A 17,871-nucleotide genomic window follows, 5' to 3' on the forward strand; every position below is an offset into this window, starting at 1 on the left:
TGAGCTCAGGTGATCCACCCGCCTCAGCCTCCCAAAGTGCTGGGACTACAGGCATGAGCCACCGCGCCTGACCTAACATGTCTTTTTCTTTTGAGCTTATGAAATGTTAGGTCTCTCATTACCGTAGTAATTTAGGGAGAAAAGAGAAATGAAAGTAAGTTTTTTTCTACCACTTTATTTCTTCATTTCTGAAATTGTTTGACTCTAAAGTTGCACAGTTGGAATTGTATGTTACTCATTTCACAACCAGTGACTACAGATAATTAAAAAATTATTCCAGGTAATCTTTCTGTTTTGAAAATGAGATAGTGACAGAGAGAGCCAAGGAAGAAATGAGAATTTAAATGACAGCTCCCCTCTCTGCGATGTGATATTCTGAATACTTGCAGGTCAAATACCAATATTCTTAAAGGTATTCTGTGAATGACTTGTGCACTGCAGTTCCAGTTTCCTCTTTTTGGTGTGGTTGGTTCGAGGGAATATCCTGTGGTATCAGTGGGTGTTCCCTAAAAGGGATTGATTCATTGTTGCTTTTTGATTATTCCTTCCTGGCTCCTTTCGCATGTGAGTAGTTGGCTTAAAAGAGCAACTATTTAATTTTTATGATTCTTTTCATTAGTTGAGTGCTGGTTCTGTCTCACCTGAGCTCGCTTATATGTATTTAGTAGGTCTGTTAGGATGACTGGGACTGCTGGGCCTTTTGTTCCACATGGTCTTTCATCAAAGAGAATAGACTGAGCTGCTTCACATTTAAACTCAGGGTAGCTTTCCAGGAGGGTGAAAGTGGAAGCTGCAAGGCCTCATAAAGGGCTTAGATTTGGAAGTCATACAGTATTCCTTCTGCTATAATATTGTGGTTACATCAAGCCCCAGGGCCAGCCCAGATTCAAAAGGTAGAGAAATAGACTTTACCTGTTTATGGAAGGAGGAGCAAGGTCCCTTTGCAGATGGGTATGGACTCAGGGAGCTGTGATTCCTTGGTGGTTATTTTTGTGACAATCTACCAAATAACCCACAGTGAACTCATCACTGCATCTAAAAAGCTATACTCTAGAGGCAGCTATTGTAGGTCCTTCAATGATCTTCATTACCATGAACAATAAAGTACTTTGCTATTACTACAACAGATATTAAACAAGGGCTCTCGAATATGGTGATATCAGTGGTGTTGAAGATATGTGGATTGGCTAAAATGTTGTAGAGATGGTCTCCATTCTTACAGGCTGGGCGGGAGGATTCGAGTGATTCTAGTTCTCTGATTCTGACCATACAGGTAACAGAATCTTGCTTTCCTATGATATAATGAAACAAAACAAGCCCATTAGATGAGGGATGGGGGAGCAGTGAAATGTTGGTAAGAAAAACAATCTACTAATATTTGTAATTTAATAAATATTTGTTGAACTGCTATTTTGTCTGAGATACTGTTATAGGTGATTTGCAGAGTTCAAAGATAAATCAAGGTAGTTAAAATTTTAAAGCAGAAAATTGTTTACAATTTGATGGAAACAGACTTGAGGATGAGAGAGGATGAGCCCATTGTAAACAGTGTTTCTCCCTGAGGGACAGACTGATGTTTTTGGAAACTAAATAATGCTGATTGTTAGTAAAGGAGCTGACACCTTTTGCTGTTCTGTAAAAGGTGAAGGAGAGATGCTTTTGGTAACCTAGATTGCAGAGATTCCATAGATTTTGTATTGAGTAGTGAACTCTCAACTGCCCCGTTGGGGTTTTTGGCCAAGATCTAACCAAACTATGCTCAGCTTAGCTGGTTGTGGAAAGCAATGTTAAAAAGGGTTGTACTGCTTGAGAAGTTGGTGGAGGGAGAATGTTTAGGGCTCTTTATCATCTTGTTTTTAAAGCTAAATAAACCTAGAAAGTGTCTTCCCTCCAACTTCAATATTGTGTGAGTCAGTGAGTTGCTCACAGTTAGACAAGGGATATTCCTAGGCCTCAGTGAGTGTGGATACACTTGACCAAATCCCTTTCTTCAGGATTACAGTTCTTAATATTCTGGATGATTCCGTGTTTGGGAGTGCTTTTCTCATGAGAAGTTTGAGGAAGACACTGTGTGCAGATGCTGTGGAAAGCTTGTTTGAATGGTGCTGGCTGTTCTCTTAAGGCAGAGTTTTGAAACCAGAATTTCAAGGATGATTCTGACAGATTGTTCCCTTCAGCCTTGAAGTGACTGAGTGGGGACAGGACTGCTCAATGCCTAGGCCAGCCTCTGGGCCAGCTGCAGTTCTAATTTTCCCAGCATGTTGAACAAATGTTCTTATTTTCCAAACAAGCCATGGCATGAAAAAAGGTAGGCAGTATTGCTGTGAGGGGTAGAACAGTGCTTTGGAAGTGTGATGAGGACAGGTACTGTTTTCCTAAGTCAGGATCCTTGTTTGCAAACAACAAAGATTTACTCCAGCCAATAATCATATAGACTTAAGTTGTCTGAGGCTATCCATGTCAACTTTATTCCCAAATCAATAAACATTTGAAAGTGTTTCTGTATCAGGCACAGATCTAAGGTTTAAGGTATACAGAGAATCCTTCGCAGGAAACCCCTTCTGTATAGATATTTTAGGATGTTTGATGCCTCATTTCTTTCCTGCTATTGTCAAAGGGACGATGTTTATCTGTATTGACTGGTTAGAAATTGATTTATGACAGTCCCACCAAAGGGGTTATTATAATCACAAATTCATAATGTTTTTGATCAGTTATTTTAAACCCTGTTGTACAGATATTTCAATCTTTGTTAGCATCTAAAAATCTTCACGGGTCCTTTATAGTATCACTTCCCTCCTTTCTCCCTGTGAAAGTTGTTTCAGGTTTTTGAAAAAAAAATTCATATTAATGTCCTATTTGCTTGTAATTTTTTGTCATTGAAAGTATCTGAATACATGGTGACAGATTGCCTTTCAGTTTGATTTTTTTGAGGGACCCTTGAAGTAAAGGAGAGAAGGACCCCGCCCCAGTAGAGGCTCTGGTACTTAGAGAAAGTGAGTGGGAGAGAAGATGCCTCCAGATAGCCAGAAATAGCTTCTCCTGAGTATTGTAAAAGCTATTTTTCTACTTTCCTTGAATCTCACCATCGGTTGACATTTTGGGGCCTTCCTTTTCCTCCTCAAAACTGCCTTAGTAGTTTATCTTAAACTGACTAGTATTTGAAGAGTTGGGGTACACAGATGAGACCCAGCGCTGTAGCTGGATCATGTGCCAGTCTCCTTGGCACTTGTTTTAGGCTCTGAGTGATCTTTGCTTGGAAAGCCTTCAAAACTTGCAGAATTATTTAGTGTATTTTGTTAGTAAATGATCAGAATAGAAATTTGGACTTTTTCAAGATAATTGCAGATGTCTCTGAAGTGCAGAATGTGTTTAAATCTAATTTATGTAACTTAAACCACGTTCTGTTAATCATGGTGTACATTTATGAAGTTAATGGCCTTTAAAGCTTTCAATTTAGTTTTTATTTAAATGTGAATGCAATGCTGAAAAAGAATCTCTGTGTGTTCAGTATAAATATTTATGTTCAAGAAAACAGCTGAAGTTTTAATTGTTGTAATATATTTTATTGTTTATCTGGTAAGGTTAGCTACTATTCTGTCAAATTGGGCTTTTGAAGAAAGGACCAAGTTTTGTTTTTCTTTCGATAGTTTTCACAATAGTTCTTTGTTCTGTCCTTGTCTTGCATTTTGTCTGAGTCTTATTTTAGTTTTTCTTCACATGGAGATAATGGATGTTGTGCCAGATGGTTTCAAACACAAACTACATGACATATGCTCAGTTTTTGATTTGAGGAGTTTGTAAAGATTGAGTTTCTTCAAATTATGATAGCAAAGTTCCTTAACTTAATCTTTTCTGTAAACAATTTGCCATATTAAGGTAATTCACAGGTTCAGGTTCCAGAGATTAGGGGCTTAGTATCTTTGGGGACCACCATTCAGCCTACTACAGTCTGCTTTCTGGGCCCCAAATATTCATATCCTTCCCATGCGCAAAATACATTGACCCTACCCCAGCGCCTCCAAAATTTTGACTCATTACAGTATTAACTCAAATGTAAATCTCACCTAAATATTATCAGCTCAAAAATCCTGAGTCCCTTTACCAAAATCATTTAAATCAGGCATGGGTAAAACTGAGTATTACCCAGGGCAAATTCCATTTGGTTTCAAGACCTGGGAGTAATCCTCTGTATTTAAATATTTTCTAAAGAAAAGTTTTCAAGAAGTAAAACAGCATATTTACCAAAAATACCTTTTGTTGTGTATTGTTGAACCTCTCACAGAAAGTTTTTCTACCAGCAATATATCTTAATAGTGATTGTTTTGCCTAGCCATTCTGATCATCATGTTATCATTATGTATATATAATATAAAACCTTCAAACTTTGCCATTTTCACATGAACAAAAGCTTAAAATGTTTTTGGTGTTAGTGCCTTTTTATATTTTTTCTCTTAATTTGTCTTTACTGCTCATATTCTTATCACTTTTTTTCTGTTTTTCTTGGTTTGTATGATGTCTTTGTATAATTTAGAGCTACTTATTTTTGTATTGTCAGAATTTTCCCAAGGTTTAATTTTTTTAGTTTTGTTTTTTTTGGTAATATACTGAGGGTTTCATTTTGTTTTTAAATACAGTCATATCTGCTGTTTTTCCCAGCGTACCCTTTGCACATGTTGTTTAAATGTCCTTCCTCTACATTATGTGGAAAAGTCATCCTGTACTATCCTTATTTCTGCAAATGGATGTGTCTGGTCTTCACGGGAATTCACATGATCTGGTAGAAAGGAGGCTCATCTTTGAAAGCTCATCTAGGAGCCGTGGCAAGGTGCTCTGTACTCTTGTCTCTTTGCCATCTTCTCCATCCAGTGTGGCTCTGTCAGATTTTCAGATCTCACGTTTACAGTTTGAACCCTCTACTAAATCCTCATCCACTGAGGTCAGAAAGTGTTTGGATTGCAGAGATGTTTTTTGAGTAGTTAGTTAACTGTATAATAAACTCTGGAGAGTGAGTGCAGGAAAAAGTGTCCCTAAGGTGAATGTGAAACCAAGATATGCTGCAAATGCTTAAAAAATTCAATTCTGTTACAAAGTATCCTTATAAGTCCTAAAGAAATGATTCTGTAAGACTTACTGATACAGAAAGAAATGTCAGTGAATAAAGCATTTTACAAAGTAGTTTCATGGTCTGATTTTAACTGTAGTGAAAAAATACATGTCCGTATCTATGTATAGAAAAAATCTGCAACAGAAAGTAAACTGATTATTTTGAGGTACTTGGATTGATAAGTTTATGTAAAATTTTAACCCTATGTATTGTATAGATGTATATGTAACATTTTTAATATATTTGATCTTTTTTTGCATTTTCTGCTCTTCTACAATGGTGGTTTTACTTGGGTAGTAAAAAACGTTGGTACCTCTTCCCTTCCTACCCCAAGGAAACAGCTTCGCGGAAATAATTATTTAGAATACTTGTGTTACTAACTTGAAGTTTACTCTACCATGATGTTTTTAGCAATTTTTCAGATTCTTCACTCTGTTAACAGTTTATATTAATTAAAATGAGGGAAAATGATGTTTATTAAACTGAGGGCGTTAAGTATAACACTGGATAGATGGTAATATTTTTAGAATTTTTCAGTATATCTGCTGAGATCATTGATTTTTATAGTAGTATTTTCATTTGCAAAAGTATTAACTTCCCTGAATAATGGAAACTTGAAGTGATAAGCATTCTATCTATTGTATCATACCTAGTGAATGATTTGTAGTTAGTAACAACTTTAGATTATTTTATTTTTTCTTAGTTCTGAGAAATTCCTCATTGCCTTTCAAAATATTGTCCTATATTAACTGTTTGTTAAAGCAAGTTCTCTTGCCTTTTGGTGTGACTTTCTTATGCCCTCAGAATAGTACCTGTTTTGTAGTACTTGAAACTTTTACTTTTTATTTGTTATTTCTCAGGTAAACGCAAAGCACTGAAGTTGAATTTTGCAAATCCACCTTTCAAATCTACAGCAAGGTTTACTCTGAATCCCAATCCTACAGGAGTTCAAAACCCACACATGTGAGTATTCTTGGTAATCAAATAAAAGGCTCAACTCAAGCAAATATTTTAAAGTTATTGTATTTTATGAATTTTTCCAATTATGAGATGTCAGTGTAATTTCTCTGACTAAACTCTCTGGGAATATTGTTTATTCTTTTCCTTCTGGAGTTCCAGTTAAATTGCAGGTTGCATTTAGGAAATTTAACTGTCTTCTGTCCAACTGTACAAATCTTCACCACTTAGTGACAAAATAGAGTCCCATCTTAATAAGCTAGATTCCTGCAAGATTTCCATGTCATAGTAAATTGAAAGAATTGTGTACATGTGAGTTACAGATATCAGTGGTTATTTGATTTACTGGATTTTTAAATTAAACAATAGAAATAATATTGTAGCGTCTTAGTGAAAATATTATTAGAGCATCTTAGTTAATATAAAACAGTACCTTCAGAACAGTATTTTACATTACCCTTCAGTTGAATCTAAGTGATGTGAAATATTTAAAAATCTCTTCTTATTTCCCATCCTAACCTATCATGAAAATGAAGGCCAGTGACTGTACTTTTATAACCATGTCCATAAAAATAATTTTGAGCCAGTTTCGATATTGAGAACTATAAAGCAAGTGGTGTAAGGTATGACTAAAAAGCTGACAGATACATTATTTAAAAAAAAATAATAATTTCTCAACAATTTGCATCTAGACCTTATTAAGCTTAAAATACTTTTATTCTTCCCAAAGAGGCACTTTTATTGCTATTTTCTCTTCTTTCAGAATTTGGTATGCATTGTATTTACAAACAGTAACAAATAGGTAGAAGGTAGTGTCTTGCAAAAGAGATGCTTAAAATATTTTTAAAACAGCAATGTCTAGAAGGGAGTGGGGTGTGGTATGTATATGTATACTTATACTTTCACTTGTAGCCTTAGAGGGAATGAAAGATATTTTAAATAAGAAGTGTAGTAACAATTTATTTTTCTCAATTATCTATCAATTTTATTAGATTAGTGTTCATAATTTTATACTTCTTGTTAGAGCTCAGCCTAGAGTCCCACCCTTTTTATTTTCTCTGAAACATCAAGTAGGGGCTCTCATGAGGAAGGAAACTTAGTATTTATTAATTAGTCAGAATTTCAGCAGCAAGGAGACAATTCTTAAAAGAACCTCCTTCCTTATTTCTTAGAATTTGTAGTGAAAGCTAGTACAAAACTAATTATTTAACGTAGCTCATTTCTGTTACCGTAGTTACTAGCTGAACCATATGTTTGAAGTCTAAGAAGGAAAGGATGTAGCAGTAATCACCAAACTTACCAGATCTTTCTTTTTCCAAAGCCTTTTTGGACAAGGAGAAAGACAACCTGACTTAAATTAGAACTGGAAAAACATTCATCTATTTGTACTGTCTTCCCTCTGGAGTCTCTTTATGTATGTGGAATTCATGGAGCAAAATTTTTTAAGCAATAGTAAACACAGGGTGGAAAAAAACTTTCTTCCGAAGTTGAGTTCAGGTTTTATTTTTTGTTTTGTTCTTAACTAATGTTTTATAATAAACCTATAGCCAGCTAGGTTTCTCATCCTTTGTTTCTTCTCAGCAAGTATTTAAAGTTTGAAAGGACATGGTGATAGGTATTTTTACCTTATGGTAGAATCTTTAGAGCTTGATTCTGGTAAAAATTTGAGACCCAGACTTTGTTGGAAGTTTTTTATTGTACAGGTCAATTGTTCTGGGTTAGGAATAGGTAACTGCTAGCGTTTTACTGCTCAGAGATAACAGTTTTATTACTTAGAACAGCATTATCTCTTCTACCTTCCCCGCCCCTTCCAAAAGGTATCCTTTTGTACTGTTCCTCTGAGTTGTTTGCCATCAGCACTAAAAGCCATTGTTAGTTTCTGTTTAGGATGAGTACTTGCAGTTAGAAAAACATAACTTGTAGTTTGTGGGAGTTTTGAAGTAAGATATCTCTTACCATTTATATGTTTTTTTCTCCTAAAATTTCCTTGAACTTTAATAATTACGGATGTGAATATAAAACTTGTTCACGAATTTAGGAAAAGATAAGATGAAATAAGCAACCTAATGAAGTTAAGATATGTCACAGGATCTGGTTTCAGATCTCCTTGGCATTTGATATCTCCTGGATTGCAGGATCCTTTGCAAGATTTAAAAAAAAAAATTGTAAGACAGTGTTCTTTTTTTCTGAGAACCAACAGTTCAAATAAAATTCCAAGAAGTGACGATTGGCTGTGGTAATTTTAGTAAGGCATAAGGTAATATGGAGTGAATGTCAGATTAAAGTGCACGAGGGGAAATCATTTTAGATAACCTGCGTGATGAAATGTTTCCCAGAAGAACAAGATTTTACTGCATTTTGAAAGCCAGGCAGGGAAGGTTAAGTCAAGACAAGAGACAGTGGCATTCTGGTGAGCGCATATGTACAAGAGAAGTTTTGTGAACCATGTGTAGATGTGTTTAATTGTAGCAGAGATGTTATTTATAGATTACCTATTTTTCTCTCTCACTGAAAGCTTTTAGCATGTTTTCTTTATTCTTGATATTCTATAATTATATGAGGATAAGCCTCAAATTGCATCATCTTCCCATGTATCAGATTAACCCTTTTAAAGATTCATGTATCTCTTTTTCTGGGAAAATTGCTGCTGCTTTCCTTTTGGTACATTCCTTCCTGTTTTTCCTATCACCTTCTCCTGAAACTTGTGTTACTAGGATGCTGGACTGTCTGTATCCCCTGTATCTTAGACTTTAAAAAAATGTGTTCCGTCTCATTGTTTTCTTACTCTGTATCCTGGGAGATTTTCTTTATTTTCCATCCCCTCTATGGAATCTTGGCAATCAGTTTTTTTCCAAGAGTTGATTGTGGCATTTTCTTAGGATTCTATTCTTAATTTATGGATGCAAAATAGGGAATTAAAAAATTCTGTTCTGTTGTTTGAATTATCAATTTCCTCAAGGGTCAGTTTTTCTGACCCTTTTCTTTCTCATTAGTTTTTTTTCACATCTTATAATTTTTTTTTTTTCATGTCTTGTTCTTGATTGTTTCTTGAATGGGAGCTTTGGTTATGGATCATCACCTGGTGGGCTTGGCTTTACTTTTCTGTGAGTATTTTGAGAGCTAGCTCTTAGGCCAGGAATATTACCAATGCTAGAATTAGTAGAGCCAACATTCACCTTAGGAAGTCTGGTTCTCTCCAGATATGTTTGTTTTCTTTGAAAACATGTCCCCTTTTTATTTTAGGGGAAGAGTAAAGAGGAAAAGTGGAACTGACTAGATTTTCTAGTGTTTTTTTTGTTTGTTTGTTTGGTTTTTTTTTAAGTGGCAGAGTCTCACTATATTGCCCAGGCTGGTCTTGAACTCCTAGACTCAAGGGATCCTCCCTCCTCAGCCTCCCAAAGCGCCTGGCCTAGACCTTCCTTACAGAAAGAAGTTTAATTAACTCCGGTTTCTAGGCCTTCATTTCTTCTGACCATGAATTCTCTCTGATCCAGGGTTCTATTGGGACCATGATTTATCTCTCATATTCATTGCATGTCTGCCTCCTACCATCTGTTACAGGTTATAGTTTTTTCTCTCTGTTTATTTTTAAACCTTTTATTATGGAAAATTGCAAAAGTAAAAGTAAAGTGGTAGATGAATCTGTCTTTACTGTCAATCAGCTTTAACAGCTTCAGCAGTTAGTAGCATGGCCATTGTTGTTTTATCTTTTCCTCCAACCCCTTAGTTTTAACCAAATCTCAGATGTTATGAAATCTATAAATATTTTAGTATGCATTTATAAAAGATAAGAGCTGCTTTTTAAAGACATAATCATAGTACCATTGCTACATCTAGAAGAATAAATAATTCTTTAATATCATCAAATAAGCAGATGACCTCATTAGTTTTTTTATTTTTAATAGTTTGAAGTAAGGTCTATACAAGGTCCTGCATTCTATGCAGTTAACTGATCAGTCTTTTAAACTAGAGTTCCTTCTCTTGAAATCAATTAGTTTTTCTTTGTGATACATTTTTATCTACTCTCAGGCATTCGGAAATTTAATTCTTTTAATTTGTTTATTGCTTATTTCCTTAAAAAAAGGATTTTGGGGGGGGGGGGTTCTTGGAGGATGAGGAGACAACCTGAACAGGAAACCTTGATTTTTAATTATCATTGATTAAAATTATAAATATTTCTGACAGAAAATGCATATTATAATAGAGACTCTTGTACCCACTAACATTTTGCCCCTTGGCTTTTAAAATGAAAGATTAAACTGGATAGCCAAAGAGTACGAAGAAAGAGCAAAGGAAAAATGTGTGGCTACCTTTTAAATTTTCATCAGGTTTGGATTCTACTAGACACTATAAGTCTTTTTGATACTCTAGGGATATTGTTATAAATGTGGCCGACTTGTGTCAAAATCATGTTGTGTATATGAATTTGACAAACAGAAGTAGATATTCTGGTAAACATTCTGTGTTTTCATGATGGTGAGTTATGGTTGAGTGCTCTCAGTGTACTGAATCATTTAGAATGTATTCAGTACAATTGTTATTCTGAAAGAACAGCCCTTTTATCTTCATAACATATCACAATTGTCAAGAAGAAACACTAGCTTAAAAGTTAACACTGGAAATAAATAGTGATGAATGCAGATAACATTTTGGGGCTTAAGCGTTTTGGAACCACACGTTTTAAGTTTAAAGGGTTCTCTTTAGACCAAAAGGATCTCTAGGATCTCCCTTATCTTTGTTTACTGCATTGGAACAGACACTTAGTTGTGCTATAGAACATCTAGGAGTAGTTTAAAGAGGTTTCAAAAGTCCCTAGTTAATAACTAATATTCCTCATATTTCTTGATGAGCCTTCTCAGTAGAACTTTATCTTAAAACTTAGTATTTCTTCTTCTGTTGGTTAAATTGTGAGAACTTTGTCTTTTAAACGTTGCTGTCTTAGAATTAATGATGAGGCCGGGCACAGTTGCTCACACCTGCAATCCCAACACTTTGGGAGGCCGAGGCAGGAGGATTGCTTGAGCCCAGAAGTTCGAGACCAGGCTGGGCAACATGGCGAAACCCCATTTCTACAAAAATAGAAAAAATTAGCCATGTGTGATGGCATGCACCTATGGTCCCCCCAGCTACTTGGGAGGCTGAAGTGGGAGGGTCAGTTGAGCCCTGGAGGTTGAGGCTACAGTGTGCCACTGCACTCCAGCCTGTGTAGGAGTAGAGACTCTGTCTCTCTTAAAAAATACAATAAAAATTTGTTTTTTAAAAGAAATAGCAATGGGTAGAAATTTAGGAGTCTGGATTTCTATCCTTGCATTGTCGTTATCTTTGTGACCTTGACTTTATCACTTAATTCTGATCTCAATTTAGGCATTGAATTAGAATAGCGGCATACACTATTTTATGTAATGAATTGGGAGGGGAGAGAATTAAACCAGCTTTGCACTACTTTCTTTAAATAAAGTCTCATCTACAAGACTGATAGGCTAAAAAGATAAAGGAGGACCTTCTCTGACTGACGTGTTTGTGAGGTGGGAGAGAGCTTGTAGCGTTGTCTGCCTTCATTCTCCAGAATAGTCCCAGGACATCTCTGGTGAATTTCTAAGTGTGAATACCTCTAATCTACATGAATTTGGAAGGTTTTTTCTATCTCTGAAATTTTTGAAGCAATCATGATACTATGAAATCTCTACATTTCTGTGGTGGAACACTTTTACAAAATAGCAGTAATGGTAGAAGTATTTATGGGTGTGTATTAGTAGATGCTGTTTAATCTCAAATGTGTTAAATACTATGACGTGTGTGTGTGCATGTGTGTGTGTGTGTGTGTGACTGGTTTGGCGCTACTGCTGCGAATCTTTTTTCTTACTGTAGTAAATACACATAAAGTAAAAATTTTTGTCTTAACCATTTTAAGTATACAGTTCGTTGGGATTAATTACGTTCACATTGTTGTGCATTTGTCACCATCATCCATCTCTAGAACTCTTTCCTCTTCTCCAGTTGAACTTCTGTACCCGTTAAGCAGTAAGTCCTTATTCTCCTTCCTCCCAGCCCTGGCACCCACCATTCTACTTTCTGTCTCTGTGAATCTAACTGCTTTTTAGGTACCTCTTATAAGTGGAATCATAACAATATTTATTTTGTGTCTAGCTAATCTCATTCAAAATAATGTCTTCAAGTTTCATTCATATTGCAGAATGTATCTTTCTCCACCCTTTTTAAGGGTGAATAATTATTATTTTATAGTTATGTGTATGCAGCATTTTGTTTAGCCATTTATCTGTTGTTGGACATTTGGGTTGTTTCTACCTTTTGGCTCTAGTAAATAATGATGCTGTGTTTGGGATAATCTTTAAAGCTTAGATCATTGTACTTCTTAAAGTTACGGTTTAGGGATATTCAATCTTATCTTTAGTCCCACATTGTACCTCAGCGTACCTGAAGCTGTGGTACATTTCCGTAAGTCAGCAATTCACTGGAGAAGTGATTCTCTACAGAGGTAGCAGTGGTAATAGAAGTTGGTAGAACTGATTCTCTTTGTGGGCCCTTTCCCCCTTGAGATTCACATTCCGTTCAAGCTGGATGTTTATAGCTGAGGTGGTGGATGCTAATTCTGGAATATATATTTGCATAGATTAATGATACATGCTGTTGACTTGTGTGCTTTTGGTATTATAAATTGTCTTTGTTCTTGAATCAGAGACCGAGGCAGACATTAGAAGATAGCCCTGGGTTTTTAACCAACAGTACTTCCAAGTGCTGTTCCTTGAAGATATAGCTGACTTCTTAGCTGTTGATGAGTGTTCCAACCATTTCTAATCAGGCAGTCATACGTTTTTGAGTTCTGATTTCAATCAGAATATTGTAAGACCTTTTGCCTTTGTAGTATGTATATTTCTGGAAACTTTTATCTATTATTAAGGAAATTTTCTATATAAAGGTAACTTTTTTTCAGTGTTTTTTTTTTTTTTTTAATCTACAACTGAGTAACAGTATGATTATATTATTGTTCTTGAGCAAATTTGTTTTCCCCAGAGTTAATAACCGCCTCATTTATGGTTCACTGTGAATCTTCTCTGAACGTAATTAAATACATCAGTTGATCACTCAGTTCTTCCCCTCTCCTCCCCCACCTTTTTTTTTTGAGTTAGCTATCTAGCCATACTCTTGCTTTAATCTGGAGTAGTTAAACTTGAGGCCTGCTTCACAGGGCTGTTGCCATTGTTTTGTGAATGCCTGATTCTGATTCTCTGTTTCTGGGATTTTATCTTTTTGTTTTATTTTTCGCGTTCCCACTCTCATTTTGGTAGAGTGTATATTCTAAGTCTTCCTGAGATAATAATTCTTTCTTAGTAGTTTTTAACTATTTCTTAAGCTTTTTGGTGTTTGTGTGCCTGAATATGCCTTTGTCTTTTTTCAGACAGGGTCTTGTTCTGTTTCCCTGGCTGGAGTAAATGGTGCTATCATAGCTTGCTGCAGTCTTGAACAACTGGACTCAAGTGATTCTCCTACCTTAGCCTCCTGAGTAACTGGCACTACAGGCATGTGCCACCATGCCTGGCTCATTTTCGAATTATTTTGTAGAGGACGGGGTCTTGCTATGTTGCCCAGGATGGTCTCGAACTCAAGCTGTCTTCCTTCCTCGGCCTCCCAGAATGCTGGAATTACAGGCATGAACCACTGCTTGGCCTTGAAAATGTCTTTAAATAAATAACCCTCATAATAGATTAGCAGTTTTATTGGGTATAGAATTCTGGGGTAGAAATTTTTTTCCAGAATTGTGTTTGTATTTTGACAGTGTTTTCTGTTTTCCATGGTTACTTTGAAACATTAGATGTGACTTTGATTCGAGAACCTTTGTATGTAACCTCTTTTTTCTTTTGTGATTTATTGTGGGGCTTTTTCTTTTTCCCCAGTGTCTGAAATCTTGATATATTTGCATTCTTCCCCCCGTACACCTCCCCTGTTCCCTTTTCCCAGTCTTCTCCCTCCTTCCCCTCCTCCCCTTACCTTTCTTTTTCCTTGTAGTTTGCTCTCAGTGGACTCTTTCAATCTAGAAACCACTCTTTCATTCTGGGAAAGACAATTTATTATTCTTTTATTCATCTGGGATGTGTGTTCTTCTTACATTGCTATATCGATTCAGTGAAATCCCATCAGACTTTTAAAATATGTATAATGTGACATTTTGATTCTAAAATATGTATGAAAATGGAAAGGACCTAGCCAAAAACAATTTTGTAAAACAGTAAGTTGGAGGACTTAAAACAACCTGATTTCAAGGTTGACTGTAACACGGTCAGCCTACAAGTACAACCTACAAGCTGCAGTAATTAAGGCTTGGTGGAAGGATATTGAGGATAAACAAATAGATCAATGGAATGTAATAGAAAGTCCAGTAGACAAACACACATGTATAGTCAATTTATTTTTGACTTTGATGCTTGTACAGTTCAATGGGAAAAAAGATAGGCTTTTCATGGTGATGGAACAAACTGGAAAAAGGTTTGAAAAGATAAATCTTAATTTCTACTTCACACCATATGCAAAAATTACCTCAAGATGATTTATTGACCTAAAAGTAAAAGCAAAAACTCTATAAAGCTTCTAAAAGAAAACATGCAAAATATGTTTATTGTCTGGCATGGGCAAAAATTTCTTTGATAGGACAAAGAAACTACTAAAAAATAATAAATTGGATTGTATCGAAATTAAAAATTTCTGCTCATCAAAAGTTTTTAAAGAAAATAAACAGGCAAGGCTAGGCGCGGTGGCTCATGCCTGTAATCCTAGCACTTTGGGAGGCCGAGGTGGGCAGGTCACTTGAGGTCAGGAGTTCAAGACCAGCCTGACCAAAATGCTAAAACCCCATGTCTACTAAAATACAAAATTAGCTGGGCGTGGTATTGCATGGCTGTAACCCCAGCTACTTGGGAGGCTGAGGCGAGAGAATTGCTTGAACCTGGGAGACGGAGGTTGCAGTGAGCAGAGATCGCACCACTGCACTCTATCCTGGGTGACAAGAGCAAAATTCTGTCGAGGCGGGCGGCGGGGAGCAAGGAGGAGGAGAGGGGTAGGGGGAGGGAGAGAGAGAAGAAAACATTCACAATGTATATATATCTGATAAAGGACTTTTGTATGTATAATGAACTACAACTCAAAACAAGCCAGTTTACTTTTTTGTTTTTGAGACAGAATCTCTGTCACCAAAGCTGGAGTGCATCATAGCTTACTGCAACCTTGAACTTCTGGGTTCCAGCGATCCTCCTGCCTCAGCCTCCAGAGTAGCTGGGACTACAGGCACATTCCATCACGCCTGACTCATTTAAAAAATTTTTTTTGTAGAGGTGGGATCTTGCTATGTTGCACAGGCTGGTTTTGAACTCTCCTTAAGTGATCCCCCTGCCTCGGCCTCCCAGAGTGCTAGGACTACTGGCATTGAACCACTGGGCCAGCCCAAACAACCCATTTTAAAAAAATGGTTTAAAGACTCTGATAGACAGTTTACAAAGAAGGTATTGGAATGGATAAGTATGTGAGAAACAGCCGTAAGAACATTAGTAATAAGAGAAGTGCAGACTGAAATAAAAAGGTGATACCACTACACCTCCACCCGAAGGGCTAGAATTTAAAAGACCAGGCAATATCTTGGCAAATATGTGGTGTAAGCAGAATTTTCCTGTATTGTTGAGGAAACAGAAAATGGTACAGCCACGTTAGAAAACTCTTTGCTAGGTTTTTAATAAAATAAATCAGCACCTGCCTCCTGACCCAGCAGTCCTACTTGTTGTTATTTGCCTAAGATGAAAACACTCTCAGAAAGATTTGTAAGTGAATGTTCATGGAAAGTTTATTCGGAATACCCTCCAAATTAGAAAGAACCCAGAGTGTTCAATAATGGAAGAATGAAGAAACAAATTGTGGTATATTATTTAATAAAATACTCTTCCTCAGTAAAGTGGAGAAAATACTGATACCTGCAACCATATTGATGAATCCCTGAAAATGCTAAGCAGAAGAAGCCAGACACAAAAGAGAACATACTGATTCTATCTCTGTGAAATCGAGAGAGGCAGGACTGATCTCTGGTGATTGAAATCAGATCAGTGTTTGCCTCTGGAGGAGATTGACAAGAATGGCACCAGGGAACCAGGGAATTTTCTGGGGTGATGGAATGCTCTATATCTTGCTATATTTTGTGAAATAGAAAGGTGCCTGCATTGGCAAAACTCATTGAGCCACATATGCTTATGTTTTGTGCATCTCACTATATGTAAATGATGCCTCAATTTAAAAAGCAATCCAGAACAATAACAATAATATATATACATATATTATTATTATTATTATTATTGGGTTTTTTTTGAGACGGAGTCTCGCTCTGTCACCCAGGCTGGAGTGCAATGGTGCGATCTCGGCTCACTGCAACCTCCGCCTACTGGGTTGAAGTGATTCTCCTGCCTCAGCCTCCCAAGTAGCTGGGATTACAGGCCCATACCACTGTGCCTGGCTAGTTTTTTGTATTTTTAGTAGAGACAAGGTTTCGCCATTTTGGCCAGGCTGGTCCTCAGGTGATCCGCCTACCTCAGCCTCCCACAGTGCTGAGATTGCAGGCATAAGCCACTGGGCCTGGCCTAATTTTTGTATTTTTAGTAGAAACGGGGTTTTGCCATGTTGGCCAGGCTTGTCTCACACTCTTGACCTCAGGTGATCTGTCTGACTCGCCTCCCACAGTCTGGGATTACAGGCTTGAGCCGCCGTGCCCAGCCAGTAACAATAAAAATTATATTGATAGTTTTTTTAGTCTCTCTGAACAGTATTTGTGGTTTTCTGTCCTTGTTCTCAAAGCACCTATACATTTCAACAATTTAGATGACCTGATACATATGTGAACACTGTGTTTTTATTGAATTCAGCTTTCATGCCTGTGGAACAATATTGTGATCAATTTTATTTCTGCCCATGTGGTTTCCCTTTTCATGATGTTTGGAAGAACCCTTCTCAAAAATTCAAAAGAGTGAAATTTTTAAGAAGGTTATCAAGTTTCTTTTGAGGATTAATCTAGAGTATCTGTTGCACCACATCAGGTATAGTGTACCCCTAAGTAGCTAGAGTTCCCTAAAATGTGTGGGGACATGTTTTCAGTGTGCTTTAAAAATAACATTTCTTTCTTTTTTTAATACAGAAAAAGTATAAAGAAGAAAGCCAAAATGGCCCATTATCTTATCATCCAGGTAGTTCATGTTACCCTTTAAAAAATCAGTAGTACCTGCTTCTGGTAAGATAATTCAGTTGGTGCAGAAAGTTATAAAACAAAAAATAAGCTTCGTGCCCTTAATATTTATTTCCAAAGATAACCCTATTAAATGTAAAATGCCTTGCACAAAAGCTTATTATATGTCAGAATACATAATAATTTATATAGATCCTTAAAGAATATTTACACACAATAGCAGCTTTTTTCTGCACTTTTTTGTAGCTTGAGTTTTTATTGACTTAATAACTTAATACGTCTTGAAAATATTTCTGAATTAACCCATACCCTTTTCCTCCTCCTCCTCTTCTTCTTCTTCTTTTTTGTTTTTTGAGATTTTCTCACTCTTGCCCAGGCTGGAGTGCTGTGGTGCGATCTCAGCTCCCCGCAACCTCCACCTCCCAGGTTCAACTGATTCTTGTGCCTCAGCCTCCCAAGAAGCTGGGTTATAGGCATGCACTACCACACCTGGCTAATTTTTGTATTTTTTGGTAAAGATGGGGTTTCACCATGTTGGCCAGGCTGGTCTTGAACTCCTGGCCTCAAGTGATCCACC

At 36.6% G+C, this 17,871-nt stretch overlaps 1 protein-coding gene across 2 annotated transcripts in view; it reads left to right on the top strand.

Moving 5' to 3' along the window:
- The window catches only part of MAP2K4 (mitogen-activated protein kinase kinase 4), a 120,822-nt gene that overhangs the window by 27,660 nt on the left and 75,291 nt on the right, over positions 1 to 17,871 (top strand). For both annotated transcript variants that reach the window (XM_001114292.5, XM_001114330.5), the window contains one exon: positions 5,968 to 6,070. In XM_001114292.5, coding sequence (XP_001114292.1) covers positions 5,968 to 6,070 — 103 coding nt within the window. The remainder of the gene's footprint in view (positions 1 to 5,967; positions 6,071 to 17,871) is intronic.

This window comes from Macaca mulatta, chromosome 16, assembly GCF_049350105.2.
Source record: "Macaca mulatta isolate MMU2019108-1 chromosome 16, T2T-MMU8v2.0, whole genome shotgun sequence".
Classification (NCBI taxonomy): domain Eukaryota; kingdom Metazoa; phylum Chordata; class Mammalia; order Primates; family Cercopithecidae; genus Macaca; species Macaca mulatta.